The sequence below is a fragment of the Larimichthys crocea genome, chromosome XX, assembly GCF_000972845.2.
Source record: "Larimichthys crocea isolate SSNF chromosome XX, L_crocea_2.0, whole genome shotgun sequence".
Taxonomy (NCBI): Eukaryota; Metazoa; Chordata; class Actinopteri; family Sciaenidae; genus Larimichthys; species Larimichthys crocea.
Genome location: NC_040030.1, coordinates 8,491,771 through 8,509,030, shown reverse-complemented (window position 1 = coordinate 8,509,030; position 17,260 = coordinate 8,491,771). Strand labels below are relative to the sequence as shown.

Genomic DNA, 17,260 nt, shown 5'->3' with positions numbered 1-17,260 from the left:
TTTGAGTGAAATGGCAAAGAGCACAAGGTTAAACACTCTGACCCTTGCAAAAGCTTGTGGGGGCACCCCACTATTTTAATGGGGAAATCCATGATCCGTTTCCAGTTGAAAGCTGAGGTAAGCCTCAAGTCCCTGCCGCCACTCCAACAGCTTAGAAAACACATTTACAGAAACCTCATGGAACAAACTGCCATTTACACACAGCATGTACTTAGTGAACTTGAGTAAATAAAAAATGCACTTCCTCTCTATACCTTCCTTTATACCTCAGGAAGTCCGTTTGTATTCAGAATGCAGCAGCACAGATGAGTTCAGCGATTACATCCATGCACTCTCACTGTATTACTGTCATGTCCCCGTATTTTGCTTTTTACTCACTCAACCAAAGGAAATAACTACTTTCAGCACCAGCTCCGATGGGTTCTGTAGTGATGGCTGCGCGTTAACAGCTTTTTCCGCTGAGGCGCCAATCTGAGTGCTAGCGCAGCCTCGTTGCCGTCATTAACCCCACTACGGCTGTGGCCTTCATTTCGCTTAACGGCAGCGGTTTACCCCTGGCAAATATCTGAGATCCATTTGCAAGTCGCAACAACCTAATTTTTCTTGATGATTGTGCTTTTACGTAGTAATGATGTAAAAGAGTAGAGGCAAAGTGCAACCGAGCTCGGTTTCAGGGGTAATGCAGTACTGCGGAGAAGAGTTTTCGAGAGAAATTGGGTGTTTTTTCACATGATCCTGCAGTATGTTGACCCTTTTTTTAAGTGTGAAACATTAGAAAGAGAGAGGGAAGAGAGTAAGACGGACATAGATGGAGGAGCCTCCACAGTGGATGTTGTCTCCTATGTAACGGTCAAGGAAGATAGAGGAGACGTAGCAGAACATGCTCACTCTACCACTCTCCCCCACTCTCTCTCCTCCCTTTCTCAATCTGTCCCTTGATTACTTTTTAATGATTTCTGCTGCCTGAGACAAATGGCTGTGTTAAATGAGCAGAATTAGACAAGGGAGCTGAGCGCACAAGCATTTGTTAGAGCAGGAGTAATGGATCGGGCAACCATTGTTTACCCTTCTTCATTCACTGGCTTGGCCTGCTATTGAGCTCCATGTAGCTGAGGCAGCAAGAGTGGGCCCCTGTTATGATTCTGACTACGCATGAACTTTTTCATAATAGCATGTTATTTCTGTCTCTAAATTTCCAGCTCTAGCTTAACTTTATCTCTCTTCTTTGAAGGATTTTAGAAAATTCTGTTGTTGAATTTCTGATATTTGCTCAGATTTTTCAGAATTGAACGTAGAAATCCTGCTGCTGCTTCAGTAAATTCAGTGCTTTGTTTTCTTACATTTTACATGTAGCTGACGCTTTTATCCAAAGCAACTTACAGAGAGCAATTTGGGGTTCAGTATCTTGCTTAAGTACACTTCAACTTGCAGACTTGAGGAGCCAGGGATCGAACCACCGATCATCTGATTAGTGGACGAGCCTCCTAACAGTTATTACTGTTCGTGCAGTCAAGTTCCCCAAAATGATTCTTGTAGATCAAGATCAATCCAGTTGAATTTTTTTTTAGATAATCTTTTTCTTACCAAGTCAAATGGGTCATACAAACTATAGCGCTGTAATAGACTCCATTATGCTTAAGTCAGTTATGTTAAAGTTTCCATGAGCCACCAACTTGTCGCCTCAGAGGTGTTGGGGAAAAAAAAAAAAAAAGATTTCCCTTCAGGGATGCAAAAGTAGCAGCATATTATTATCACTGCACTATCATTGTAGTCACGGTAACACAAATTGGTAGCAACAACATTGCCTATGTTTTTTTTTGGGGGGGGGGTTTCACAGTGTTGTTTAAGTGGTACCCACCAGCCTACACTAAGATGCTGTGGTAACTGCTGCCAGAGCTGCACTAACAGCTAGCCCTCCTGCGGGGTCTATGTATTTCTTCCTACCCTGGCAGGCTGACAGGGAGTCAGGCATGGACAGTAAAGGGTTCTCCCTTGGCAGAGACAAGGCCTTGGTTAGCACTCCATGGGCATGGGCACTGCTATGGATCATTACTTTCCTCAGTGGAGTGGCTGCTGTTTGTGTGTGGCGGCACATATATGTGTGTGTGTGTTGGTGTATGTGCATGCTTGCCTGCTTGTGACAGAATGAGCGAGGGGGAAACTGAAACACAGAAAAGAGCTATTAATATTAATGTCATTCTATCACATCAGGGGTCTCTCCATATTTTTTGATGATCAATTACAGTCACTACTGCCCTCTACAGTCTTTTCAGCCACTTTGGCAGCCCACTACTGGTCCTGAATATTGTGGAAGTTTAAAAAAATGTTTTATTTACCCTAAAACAACAGAGATAACACGTGACATACACATGCAGATCTGCAATGTTTATTCTACTTCTCTAACATTCAGCCATATTATTAAGATAATATCAAAATTTTATTTTCATACTCAACCATTTTTTCTTGTAAAAAAGACTGCCTGGTTTTTGCAGGCTGCACTAAAAAACAAGTACTGCTATGGCTGCTTGCCTTTACCTTCTCCCCCTGCAGTTGTTTGTGCCCACCACAGATCATTTTCATTTTATTCATCTTTGACACAGCTATTAATTTTTCCATTTCACGCCTAAACAAGGAATAATGTTGAGTTTACATAGGAAGAGTAATGAGATGAATATTAAGAATCTATGAATGATGAATAGTTCATCATATGTCTAAAATTCCCTCTCTGTGTATCTTTTGTGTGGGATTATTGTGCTTCACATACAGTACTGCTTTCGCAGTCGCAGCAAGTTTCAGCGTAAATGTGGCGAGGCTATCACCGCGCTAATAGCAAGTTATCACTATTATTGGAGATGTAGGATAGATTGGTAAAGTGCTAGGAGCAGGCAAACGGGAACATACTGAGTTGTAATCTCATTTAACAGCTCTTGAATTGCTCAAAGGTGTGTGTTTTGAAAAAGTTTGCTCTCTCTGTGTGTATGTGTGAGTGTGTCTGGGGATATGAAGCTGCTCTGCTGTTCCCGGGCCAGCTATTAGTCACGCAGGAGTGGCTAATCTGTAATGGCTGCTGTCACAGCCTTGCCGTGGCTCCTGGTGATGGGTGCTCTGTGACAAATGCACACACACACTCACTTTCAGCCTGAGAACACACACAGCACACAAAGTTCAGAACACACACAAATATGTGCACTCACGCTGATTCACACAAAGAATCATCCATTCCTACCAGTACAGTGTTACGACTTATGACAAGCTCTCCAGCACCAGTCATCAGTCCAGCCACAGGTAACAGATAGACAAGTGAAGTCGGAGCCATCTTGTTATATTTGGTACAGCAGACTGGATCTGACTGGGCACTTACATAAAAGCCACCCTATATTTTTTTTCTGTCACTTATATTGTCTGTTTTTCTCTTCTTAACATAGAAATTTCTACGTTTTTATGTGTTCGCGAAACCAACCAAACTCTTATCACTCTCACTCTGTTTCTGCCTCCAGAGCACGGTGGTCGTGGAGAAGTCCATCCAGGATTTAATGAGCCTAATGCAAGACTTAAGTGCCTACTCCAACCAGTTCCTCGAGATGGTCTGCGACAAGCTCAAGGAGTACAAGGAAATATGCAACACTGCCTACAGGTAAAAAAAAAAAAAAAAAGACACCAGCTCTCTTGAAATAGCAGCTGAAATCTTTTTTTTCTCTTTAACTTGAGGATCTATTTGGATTCCATGCGTAGTTGTCTGAGATGACTATGGGTCCCTAAAAACAGATTTGACGCAAGATGTGATATTTTTGCAACTCGGTCTCTCTTTTTCTCTTCTTGGCTTCCTCCGTCAGCATCCTCTTCTTGTCTCTTTGCCTCTGCCATGCTCTGGTAATGCAGTTAGGTTGACCACTCACCCAGCTCCTATCCGGTGCCCATTTTGCCATTGCTCCCTGCCTAAAAACTTCCTCTTCCTAAAACAGCTGCATTACAAACACAAACACTTCCCCCGATGCTCGGAGATTACAGTCGGAGCAGTATGGCTAGCTAAATGAGCTACAGTAGCTAACAGCAGCAGTATGCAGTTTGCGTGTTTCTTTACTGTCCATAAGAAAACTGAGAGTTTAGATGGAGCAGACAGAAGATATCAGAGAAAAACCAAAAAACACTGTGTGCATAATATATGATCCTGTTGACCAAAATAAGTGAAAGAGTTTGTAGTGTGCCATGAAAAGTTTCAAGATCATACCTGGAGCTCAGAGTCACATTGACAGAGGTGCCATTTACCTGAATGATGATGTTATGGTAGAAAAGATTTTAAAACTTTACTTGTGGTGTGGATATTTTGGCTTTTGATTGATGAACTGCGTTGTTTAGGTGGCAGTCTTGGTATTTGCAAAGCTTTTATGAAAAGCTTTTCTTAATGAAACCTTGGCAGACACTTGGTTGGTCATCTCACAAGAGCTGAAAAAATAGAAAATCATGGGGAAAAATTATGAATTTGTATGAAGGGCTCACAGCATTTTAACTTTTTTAGAATATGGAATTAGGTTTAAATTGGTTCTTGCTTTTATTTTTTACATGCACGCAATCACACACGCATTGGTGCTGTGAAAGGCCATCCATCTGTGCTCCCCTAGGACCTGTAACACCTGGCCAGTTAAAGGGGGGCCTAGAGAATATGGAGGCATAAGAGAGGGAGTGATAAACAGGCCAGGAGATGCAGGAAAAGGACTGACTGAGTGCTGGGAGTCCATCTGGACTCTGTCACAGGTCAGCCTCAGTCTCACTGGGGCCTCCGAGTGATAAAGACAAGCCAAACAGAGGCTGCCAGTGTGTATGTGTGTATTTGTGTTTGTATTTGCATGAATGCTGTGTATGTTTGTGTTCTATTCCTGTGTGCATTTACACATTAACACGTCTGTGTGTGTGTGTGTGCCTGCTGTACAAGATGCTAGTATGATATTAATTGCAGAACCAAGCAGTTTTTCCAACCCAGACACATGCACACAAAGCAAATACATGTTGGCTGTCTGCCCCTATTTCTCTTCACGCCAAATCAGAAATTGCTGTAATCCTTTTTTTATATGCCAGCACAGATGTTCAACTACCTGACTATTAGTGATACTAGTCTGTTTGTGTGACTATTAGTGTTTTGCAGTACACTTTCTGCGTGGCTGAACATGTTAGAATTTTTTCACCACATGACTGGATACCTTTAAAACTAAAGAATCAGTTCCCTTCAGCCATGGTAAAATATGAATTATAATAGCATGTAGCATTTTAGTAATCCTAGAAATGCTGCATGACATTAACATCTAACTATTTTAGCGGTAACATGCTAAATCTCGTTTCTTCTTATTATTTTCATCTGTTAAGAGCAACGACAGACAAATGCATATGTTGTGTAATAACTTGTCTACATTATATTATGTGTATCTGTGTGTCCTCAGGGGTATAGTCCAGTGTGAGGAGAAGCTCACCATCAGTGCATCCTGGTCTAAAGATGAGGACATCAGCCGCCTGCTCCAGTCACTCCCTAACTGGGCGAATATGGCCCAACCTAGACAGACCCGACAGAAGAGAGAGGATGAAGAGGACTTTACTCGGTACACACACACACAAATACACATGGAACATATCATTCATGTACATATGTCCTTGTGTGTACACAGTCATAAAAAAACCTATAGCCAAACAACGTACTAATGCGCACTACACAGAGACAAACAGGCAGGAGTAGACGGTGACTCACACTTGAGCAATCACGCAAATAATCCCTCCCTCCCATCTTTGCTCTTTTTTTTTCGCATATTATTGAACCCTCTCTCGTTGACTAAGGTGCACCCATAAAACAAGCCATGATTTGCTCTTTTAAACACCCTCTATCGAAAAAGGAAGTGCGGAAACGAGGAAAGAACAAAATGGCAAAATATAAGCGAGTGGAGGGAGGAGGAGGAGGTGGGGGGGTCAGTCTTATCGAAATTGCCTTTGAATGCGCGCACTCTTCGGGGAACACTGGAGCTCATCGGAGCGGAATGGTAAAGTAAATAAATAAATTGGTTATATGGCCAAAGAAAGTCAATCTGTTGTGCGCGTTCTCCCTCCCTCCTTTCACACTCCCTTTCTCAGACACACACGGAGACGTGCACAACAACACCGTGAGAGCTCGGAGATAGCAAGAGGGGAGAGCATAAGGCCGTTTGATTCGAGAGCTGTAGATGTTTTCATCACTTTGAAAGGGGGATTAGCTTCTGCACGACTGCAGTGCTTTAATAATGCCTCATTAATAACCTACACATGTCTATGTCTGAGAGAGAGAGAGAGAGAGAGAGAGAGAGAGAGGGAGAATGTGTGTTTGTGTGTCTGGTGGTTTCTTTTACCCATTTGTTGTTCAAAGGATTTTGAACTTGTGGGCATCCTGGTGACTCTGGAGGCCAGTCCTCCATGCCATGTGTTTGCAGCACTGTGGTGTTGAGATTATCCAACTTCCCTGCTTGCTTTCCATTGTTTGTGCCAGTAACCGAAGTCAATTATCCCTCCAAAAACCACAAGTGCTTATAAATATGGTGAAAAAAGAGGTTTTGATCTCCATGTCTTTGTTTTTCCACCCTGTAAATATCTGCCTTCTGTTTATCTTCCATTTCCCCATCACCTGTTGTTTGTCTCTCCCACCAACTGTTTTAAAGTTACTAGAACTAAAAAACTCTCTTAACACTGTGTGCAACTTTGTCTTGTTCTAATCCTCCTCCCATATCCCCCCCATCTGTCTTTCTATCTCTCTTGTTATCTACCATTTATTCCTTTTGACTGTTGTCTTGTTTTTTGTTTGTCTAGTTTGGAGATTTGTGCATCTCTATAAATGTCACGGCTTTAATTCTGTCCCACATCATTGTGAATATATGCATGAAATTATTATAAAAATTGAACTTTCTTCAAACAAACAGAGTATAAACACACACACACACATTTGCACATCCATTCCATTCAGCAATCCGCCATGTTTTAACGTTTGAAAATTGGCTACTATTAGAGCATTTATGTAAGCCACTCTGCCTCTGCAGACCAGACGTTTGAGTCCAACCAACAAACCAAAAAGAGTCTTGTAATTTCCTTCAAATAACTTAATACTGTAGACTGATTACAGGGTTTTTCATAGTCATGCCTCTTAGTCATCAAACACATTTGACCTAGCGCTTTTTTGATAGAAGTCATTTTTCATTTGATTTGAAAGGCTGTTTGCTGGTTGAGGGATTGTGAAATTGTGTTTTCTTCTTTGCCAACAATACATGTCTGTCCTTCTAACCACCCAAACTCTCACATGGCTTCCTCTCTGCGTCTTTCAGGGCAGCTTTTGCTAAAGAGTCTGAGGTGCTGACTGGGAACCTGGGAGACAAATTGATCCCCCAGAATGAGATCCTGCGTGACGTCAGTGACCTGAAGGCTCTGGCCAACCTTCATGAGAGCATGGAGTGGCTTGCCAGTCGCCTCAAGACGTTCTTCACCAACCTGCCCCATTCCTCCAGTAAGTAAGGGAGGCATCGTTTGGGGAGGGAGGGGGCAATTTTTGAGGGGTTCAAAAGCCAGGCAACACACTGTAGAGAAAGGTGAGACATGGTAATTGTTTAAATATGACATAACGGGATACATTTTCAGACAATCTCTGCTGGGATTGAGCACACAAACACAAAGTTACAGAAATAGTTGTGTAAGAAGAGACCTTGAGCTCTTCATTTTAATGAAGAACGTCATCTCTTCACCTCATCTCCTTATCCCATGGTGCTCTCGGCAGAAACAGACATATTTGAAAGTTCGTTGAGATACATAATTAAACTCTCATATCCGTCTCATATCTATGCATATAGGCAAGAAGCTGTAACATCGCTAGATAATAAATACAAAGTGCTTACAGAGTGGATGCCTCTTCCAACTAACTGTTATTCAGAAATCAAATCAAGCTCAACTTGGTGATATTTTTGACAATAACATTGACACATGCAGCAAATTGTGCGCCTACACACCGGTACCAGACATCTGTTGCCTGTTTATTCTGCATACTGAAAATCTGAATATTTTTGACACGTAAATTTTAAAGAATAAAAAGAATTAGATTATCCTTTCTGTCGCTTTCATTCCCTCGGTTTCTTGTTTTTCTACTTTGGCACAGACGGTAATGCCAGAAATGTTACTTTTCGAGGAAAATGTTTCCGTTAAATGTTGCGAGTTCACATGACATCCAACAGGTTTCAGAAGTATGATCGCTTAGTGAAGCTTAAATCCTGAAAGCACCTGAGGACAAGTTTCCATACAGTATATCCTCTTCTGACTGGTATATTATAGTATAGTGCAATATTACATCATGGACATTTTTTCCCAGAGAAGCTGCTGCAAGTCTCTCGGGTCGTTAAGCAGTTATTGATCAGAATACACTCCAGATTAAAAACATTGTCTGGATGGTTTATAGTCACAGTCGGGTGGTATATGAAGTTTTCTCATCCCTAGCTGCAGCGCTTGCGTAGCTATACTTCTTACCTGTGGCTCATTAAGTTCTTGTTTGAGTGTATTATCACACACTCATTACCTTCTCCACTGGAGTTGTCAAAGAGCACTTTCCACACACACACACACACACACACACACACACACACTCATTATCCTTGGCTCTGCGAGTGCGTGCTTCTAAATGCCTACCCTAATCAGGACTCTTAAAAGCATTTCATACATTCCCTGCACAGTCATCACTTTTGTATCATTAATCACTAATCAAAATGAGGTGTTTGTATTTCCATCCAACACACAGTCTTTACCTAGGTCTTGTTAATCACAAATCATTCCAGTAATGTTTTCGTCCTCATTATCACTTTTAGAACATGTTTAATCTCCAATTAAAGATTCAAGCATGTAATGTTCCTCTTCAAGTCCATATCTTTTTATTAACATCATATGATGGCAATCAAGGAGTTATTCGTCCCTTTAATGACTCTCACAGGGTCAGGGTTGTTTTTGTACCCTAGCTTGTTGTGGAAGTCTCTTATTTTGCCGTTTTTAATCGTCCTTCTTTCAAATTCTTGCAGCATAAACAGATGTTTTCAGTCTCATTAAAAACTCACGTTGTTGTATATGTCTTTCTAATACGCTCATTCGATATTTAACATATTTAAAAATGTCATCAAGCTGAACTTCTAGAGTTGAATGGGCAATGTATTATCACTGTTGACAAGCTGATGCTCTCGAAAAAGCTCAAATGTCAGACTTTATTTTTAAGTCTTCTGCATTTAGATATTTGGTATTATTAAAATACATTACATTTTTAAAATGTATTATTCATAAGCTTTTAACAGCACTGGATTCAGTTTGAACCATTTGATTCTAACATGTTTTTGTCAGCTCTTTGTACAACTCTTTTATTCACCTCTGTAGTTATTGTGTTACAGTACTCTGGAGAAACTTAGCCATGTTCTCTGCAGTATCTTGGTCCTCTGGCAGAGCTCTGGTAAATTATGCACCTTTCCTAGAGGGATAGAGAGAGAGGGCTTCAACTCTTATCAGCGATTGTCACAACTCTCTAGCTTCAGACCTCTGATTGCTCATTGAACTTGCACTATTTTGCTTGTTTCATATCGCAACTTTTCTTCTCGACATAAAATAATTAAATGAGAATTTTCAGATATTCTTATTTGGGCTTGACTTTGTCACTATCTCTTTTTAAACTTCCCTTCCCTCTCACTCTGACGCCAGCTTTCCGCGTTCATTCATAGATAAGAATTCAATAAAAGTACGGGAAGGGACGTGACATAATTATCATTAATTCTGGCGGGTGGCACTAATGGGAAGGATAGGGCAGTCACTTATCATGCGGGGACAGCCTCCGTATTGTTCATTATTTAGTGTTTGCCGAGCTGATGACGGACTGCGTGTGTGTGGGTATGGGTATTAGTGTGTGCGTGCGTGCGTGTGTGTGTACATAAGCATGCGCTGTGTAAGATGGGACAAGGGTTCGGCAGGGAAAAAGGACCCCACCTTATCTCATCCTCCACCCCCCACCCCCCCCAGCCTCACGTCTATGCCTCCAAATTGGATTTTATATTACAGAAGCAGTCAGGTATGAACAACTCATTTTCCTCTCCCTCTTTTTGCCTTTTCTTTCTTTCATTCCTCTTTCTTGCTCTCGCTTCATTCTTAGCATTTCTTTCGTTCTCCCCTTCTTTTTTTTCTACCTGCTTTCAGTCTTTCCGCCTCTTCCTCACGCCGGTACCGTGAACGCCGTTCTGTCTTTTCTTCGAGTGTTGAGGGCGGATTCTGTCTCTGGCTCGGTGAACTCTGCAGTGGCCGTTTGGTTGGTCACTGTCCTGTGTGATTGAGCCCTGCTGGATGTGTTACACACATTAAAAAATAGCACACACATTTGGCCCGTTTAACTTCCTCATGGTGCCGAGTCTTAATTTGATTTAGTGTTTGTGCATCTCTGTTTGGATATCTGTGTGTCAGATTGTTAAGAATGTCTTGGTGTCAGTGTGTGTGTGTATGTGTGTGTGTGTAGACAGACTACTGATTGTTATTGGCCATGAAGGTGGCTGCAGAAAGTGTCTTATCACCCATCTGGTCACAGCACTGGACTTCTAATCCACTCTGACAATATTTACCCGACAACACACACAGATGCCTGAGGGGCAGTGTCAGCATGACAGACTTTTTTTTTATTTTGGTTTGTTTGTTTGTTTTGACTGCTGTGCGTGTATGTATGCATTTAGACATTTTTAATATTATTTGCCAGTGCGTCTGGCAGCCTTATTGGATTTTTTTGTGTACAGAACACGGACCTGCAGGAGATCATGAACAGTGTGAAGGGCCGTCTTTTCTTTTGCAGACTTTTTGCTCCCTGCCAACACTTAATATACTGTATGCTTGTGTGCAAATGTTTGTGTTCATATCGGAGGCCTGACCATCATTAGGTGCTTTTAGAAACAGGCCTCTAGTCTATGCTGCAGGGTTCAGATGGTAACTGTGCGGTCTCCTCGTGGGAAAAAGTTCCTCCTCTCTGCTACATATAGAGATTACAGAATACATTTTTCTAACCTTGACTATGGACAGTAGGTATTTCCCCTTTAGCAAGATTTTTTTTTTTTTACTTGACTTCATTTAACAAGGCAAGTTGACTAAGAACACATTCTTATTCAGGCCTGGGGGACTAGTTGCAGTGAGAGATGATGGTGTTGGTTTTTCAGTAGTAGAAATATTGTCTTTTATTTGATCCATATGAGGTTTTTATTTCTGTATCTGTCAAAAATGTGTTGCGTGTTTGGACTCTCTCATGATAAGACACCATTAAACAATCTGTGGTTGTCGGATCAAAATGTTTTCAGTCTCATTCTCCGTTTCAATCCACCCACCCCCCCTCCTCGCTATCTCGCTTTCTCTCTGGACAGAAGTTCAGATCCCCGTGTGCAGATGTTCATCCTCTACCAGAGGCAGCAAAATAATTAATAACTCCTCTCCTCTCTTACTCAGTCAGTCATTTATGAATCATTCATCACTCTACCCCTGCAGGATACTGTCCTAAGCTTATCTTTCTCCATATTCTCTTCATTCCTCTTTTCTGTTGTGGGGTAGGGCATCTTGTGCTTTCTAAACTAAACAGATCATGATTTTCAAATATTTAGCATTTCTCCATTTGTCAGTGCCACAGAAAATGTCAAGTCATATTGTTTTCTTGTTTCTAAATGTATTTTTTTAATCCCTCAGTGGCAGTCAGGTGCAAATTTGGGTTTGTGTTAACATGAACTGTCCGTGTATGAATACATCTGCATGTGGTATGTGTGCACGAAAGTGAATTCCATCACTGATCTTCTTCCTTAATGTCTGCCACCCTCATCTTCTGCAGATGGCAAGCAACAGACGTTTCTCTTAGATGGGATTCGAAAATAATTGGATAAGCGCATCACACGGGCGCATGCCTACACGAGAGCGCATAAATAGATACACGACAAGCACATACATATCCTCGCGTTTAATCAGCATAAAGAGAAAAAAGAGAGCAAGAAAGTTGTCAGTCAGGACCAATGAGTCGTCTCCTTTCGCCCGTCTGTCCCTGACTCTAATGGTGTCCCCCATGCTGTGGCGCCTCCCTCGCATCATCAAAGCAGCGTGCGGGCTTGGCGGTGTGGGGGAGTGGCTGGAATCCGTGTGTGTGTCTGTGTTTCCGAGTCTGTGCGTGTGTGTTTTCGGGCGCGTGTGTGTGTGCGCGTCTGTGTTTCATGGACACCCCCTGGAGAGACCTCCAGCAGTGTGTGCCACAGCGAGCCCTTTTTTTTTTTTTCCTCTCCTTCCTGATGCCAAAGTGAGTGAGTGAGTGTAATGCACATGAGAGGAAACAGAAGCCTTCGAGTCACTTTCAGACACATGTGCACATACACGCATACTTGGAGGGAAGACACAGGCAGAGCAAGTAAAATGCTCTTGTTCTCACACACACACACACACACACACACACACACACACACATAACCACAAGCTAAGAAAATAAAAGAAACATGCTGAGAGAAAAATGGTCTATATCCAGCAAACATACATGCACCTTTTGTCAAGTAGGACTTTATGGAAGAACAGAGTGACAGCTTTATACTGTATTAACACTCAGCGCACTGCGAGCTGCACCAAACACTTGTTGATGTTGTTAGTTTTCCTTTAAAAACTGCATATCATAATGTCATAGATTATTTAATAAAGCTCTCAGGTTACACAGCCATCTAGGTAATATTCTTGTAATTGTGGCTTTTATTTACTTTAGAGGCAGTATGTTGTGTTTCAGTGCTGCCTTCTATATCTTTTAATAATCTGAAATGGTGAACAGGGAGAATGCACAACATCGTCTAAATACAATCAAATCAAGTGTAATTAATGTCATTATGCGTCGCCCCCTTGAGAAATCATTGTGGATTCTTTCTGTTAAGACCAATCTCGTTTGTTGTTTCTCCGCCGTATTAATATTGATATCGCCAACCTAAAGATCTAATCCTTGGCATTCACTAGGCAGTCACTGGTGTAGGCATCATATGGATTTTATTCACAACACTGATTGTTATTGACCTTCCTTCAAAAACCAAAACATACAACCAAACTCAGAGTCTATGTGGTGTTAGGCTACTCTGTTGAGGTAAGGCAAGCTTAGTTTTACTTTCATACTGGTTTAATGTAGAATAATAAAATAAAAAGAAGACTGATTGTAAGCCTTAAATGTTAACCACTGTCCCTCCTAATTATGTCAGCACTTGTGGAGGTGGTTCTAGCTGTGAAATTGATTAGAAAGAGGTAAGAGGCTCGTAATTTGTGGCTTAGAATTGATAATTGTCACAAAAATCTGTCTTTTTTTTTTACCGTTTTCTGTGAACAGTGAACAGTGCTTAGCAGTTTTTCATCCACAATTACACACTGCAAACAGAAGCTTAGACATTTATTTGAAGTCTGTCTGTTCGATTTTTTTTTACCCAAACCTGCAAGCCGGAGTCTTTCCATCGCACGACTTTGACTTGAAGCACCCCCCGTGACAGTATAAACTGCCTGCATCTGCTGCAAAATGACTCTGCACTGCAGTGTCCTCCCACACACACATTATCAAGAGGTTTACTCAAGAAGACAGTCAATTAGCAAGTAAGCTCATATATCCAGTACATACACAGCCCCACACATCACATGCACACCTTTTAATAAGAAACACAATCTCTATATGGCAGACACACAGGACATAAGAGTAGTTGTCACACAGATGTCACATCACTCACCTGAGTGTATTTGCTTTGTTGATTGGATGGTCATAGCACATACCTCACTGCTGTTTGCTTAAGCCACTGGTCTCTCATCTTATCTTATCAATAAGGACAGAAGCACATATTCACCTATAATATGTGCAAACCTGAACCAACAGGGCAAAGAATTGCTTTGACTGAATAAGTATGTGTACAAAGAGGTATTGAACGTAACTTGGCGTTATTAATGTGGGGTGATTCCCCACAGTAGATCACCCCAGTATTTGTTTTGGTCATTCGTTTCACTGTTATTTTTCTATATTGTCCTTAGACTAATGTCTTAAATTGTCTGCAGGTTTCTTCCAGGTGACAAGTTTGATTATCCAAACTCTTGGGTCCTCTTGTGTGTTCACTTAATCTGGAAATGAATCAGCAAGTTTCAGTTTTGTCTGTTTGATACAGCCAGGATGTTTAAAGTTGTGTACGATCTCGATGAAAATATGAGGTATTCTCTTAGTCTCATATTGTTATGAACTCAACCTGTTTGCTTCTTCCTACTTTTTGACAGAGAGCTTGGATTTGTTCTACTATTTTCCCAGTAAATGGTAGGTGTACAAGCAACTTGTTACTGGATGTTTTTTCTGCAGCACCAGTTTGGCTTTGGTCCTGTTTTGGTGTATCCCTACTCTTATATATGATTTTTCAAGGCAGCTTGAAAGCTCTGATGATTCACAAACCACAGAGTTAGACACAAAAACATCGCATCTACAAGCTGACTTACGATTAGGGAAGTCATTTTCCCAGTTTATAAGCATGCATATGTACTATTCCAGCAGACTTCTTGGGTTTAGTTTACACTTCAAATTACAGTATGAGAAAGCAAGAGATGATGTGTTAAATGTGTTCAGATGTGACGACTTTGGAGTGAAATACCTGTATCTCACTTCCTATCTGCTTTGGGAACATCAGTCCAAAAAATTTGTCATAGAGAGGGAAGACAAATGAACAGGTTATCTCGGCCTTCGTTCAGACTTGCTGCCAGTCTGTCCGTGTGTGTGTGTGTGTGTGTGTGTGCGTGTGCGTGTGCGTGTGTGTCTGCGTGCATGCGTGTGTGACCTTCGGAAGGGCAGGAAGAGTAACTGGGGAGCTGGCTTTGACTGCGGCACATCGATCGTGGACCCCTGCATTCTCCTGCTCAACAGTCACTCTTCGTACACACACACACACACACACGCACAAACACTCGCCTCATTGACCAAATAGACTTACATATGAGTGACGGGGCCAATTTCTCTCCCTTTCCTCCCCTTGTTAATTTATGGCCATTGATCTACACTGGGCTGAATTTATATACACTCATCATGCTCTTGTGCTCTTTGGCTCTCTTTCTCTTTTCACACACACACACACGCACACGCGCACAGGTCTTTTGTGTGGTTTACAATGCAGCGCACTGACACATGCTCCTGCTGTCTCAGCACAAGTAGCGAGAAGAAAGTACAAGAACATGTTGAAGGACTCAGGAAGTGTGCGACGTTGAACTAATGTTTTTTTTTGATGAGCTGATTTGATTTTCACTTCCTGATTATGTCGATATGAAATGACTTACATGCATATTACCTTGGAGTACAGTGCGGTGTGTGTGTGTGGCCACCGACACATCACATCAATAATGATGGTGTGGCAGATTTGTGGGGGTCAGATATCAGGGTCAACTATAGAGCAGCACCTCTGGAGCTGATGGGGCTTTAACAGCTCTTAAGCAGCATCCAGATGTTGAAACTCCATCCGAGTTCCTCTAGCAATAGGTCCTTGTACTCATTACATTGGCACAATCATGTTTGCTAATGTTTCTTCTGTCCATCCAGGTGCGTCTCCATACTCATCAGACAGCCAGGTGAGTGGTGAGAGCGAAAGGAGCAGGGAGCAGATCCTCCAGACCCTAAGTGACCTGTCTAGGGGCTTCCAGGACATTGCTGACCGCTGTCTCCTGGTATTGCACCTGGAGGTCAGGTATGCAGAAAAGCGACTTGTAGAAGTAAAAAAACACACACACACACGGGTTTTATGTGTTATATCTTATAATGCTTCTGTGACGAGGTGACAGATGGCCTCAGATTCTCTGGCAGAACCATTTTAATGCTTCAAAGTCAATGTCAAGACTATAAATGCTTTTTATTTAAGCACTCCTTCTTTTCACTCCTGTGAAAATGAAAGCAGTTTCTCTTTCTTAATTCAATGTATTTTCTATTGACTTTCTGTAGGTGAACCATATCCATTTTTTTTAGTCAAGGCATTGAACCACACACAGCCTTTTACTCCGGGTTGAGTTGACTTGACCTGCATGTTCATTGGTTTGTAGATTGATGTTGCACTTTCTGATTATTACAGGGTAAAGGAAACTTTTCTATTTCTTTAAGTCGACCCCTTCAGGTTAGCACACAGTGGGTGCGGTTGTTTTGTTCAGCACTGCTGGTGTAGTTCTCTATGTAAGCCCACACACTTTAGATGAGATACAGTACGACTTTAAATGATTTACCACCCACACATCTACCATGATCATACTGCACAAGCTTAGAAGACATGTCGTTAAATCATATGGAGAAAAGTATCAGTGTCATCACATTTCTACGGCAAATACACAAGTTGTAGAATGGTATGCCTTGAGTTTGTGTTTTGAATGTCAACATCCAAGTTAATTTACCACACCATATACTTTCTACCCCCTCAACCACTAATAGTCCTCCATCATCTCTCTCCCCATCTTTCCATCCCTCCATGTACCACTATTTCCCTGTAGACTATTGTGTAGCTTATGCAGTATTGTTTATGATTTCAGTAGAAAACCCTCCCTGAGGCTGATGTCTAGCTATATGCTACACTCCATTGACTCTCCCCATCTAGCGAATTTCCCCTGATAGCGGTACCAGTTAAATGAAGCCATGAGGAAGAGAGCACGAGGGGAGGAGGGAAGCGAGATGAGTGTGGGGGTTAAAGTGACGGTAAGGGTTAAAGAAGGGAGATACAGTAGCTAAGTACAAGAAATGATTGAATGGAGAGCTAAGGGAGTGAGATGGAGGCATTGAAAGTGCAGGGTAGTTGTTGGCTTCGCCTTTCTTGCTCAGGGCACTGTGATTATGGAATTATGAGAGTATTGACTTCTTAAGTCTAGACAGAAATGAGCCTTCCATGTCCCTCAGACTATGATGTAGGTGTTTAAATGGATGGTCTTGGTAAATGATGGTTTAAATTAATCTCCTCTACCCATCATTGCTCTAAAATAATATTATTTTATACATAATTATGTAAATATCATAGACATAATATTATAGCACGGACAAACTAGGGATAGGATCGTTTTGTTTCTCAAGAATATCCAAAAATTTTATTTGAATATTCTGGATTTTTTTTATATATCTATATTGGGTCTCTTCTATGGTTAAATCAAGCTTGTTTGTGGCAGTTGGTCATGAACACATTTATAAAAGAATAGCAGCCAAAAAAACCAACTGGCTGAACAAAGTGAATAGAAAAACCCT

General features: G+C 41.5%; 1 protein-coding gene across 2 annotated transcripts in view; it reads left to right on the top strand.

Annotated features, from left to right (window-relative positions):
• Positions 1-17,260, top strand: part of exoc4 (exocyst complex component 4) — a 103,942-nt gene that overhangs the window by 73,627 nt on the left and 13,055 nt on the right. For both annotated transcript variants that reach the window (XM_027272084.1, XM_027272085.1), the window contains exons 14-17: positions 3,498-3,634; positions 5,433-5,588; positions 7,326-7,504; positions 15,590-15,734. In XM_027272084.1, coding sequence (XP_027127885.1) covers positions 3,498-3,634; positions 5,433-5,588; positions 7,326-7,504; positions 15,590-15,734 — 617 coding nt within the window. The remainder of the gene's footprint in view (positions 1-3,497; positions 3,635-5,432; positions 5,589-7,325; positions 7,505-15,589; positions 15,735-17,260) is intronic.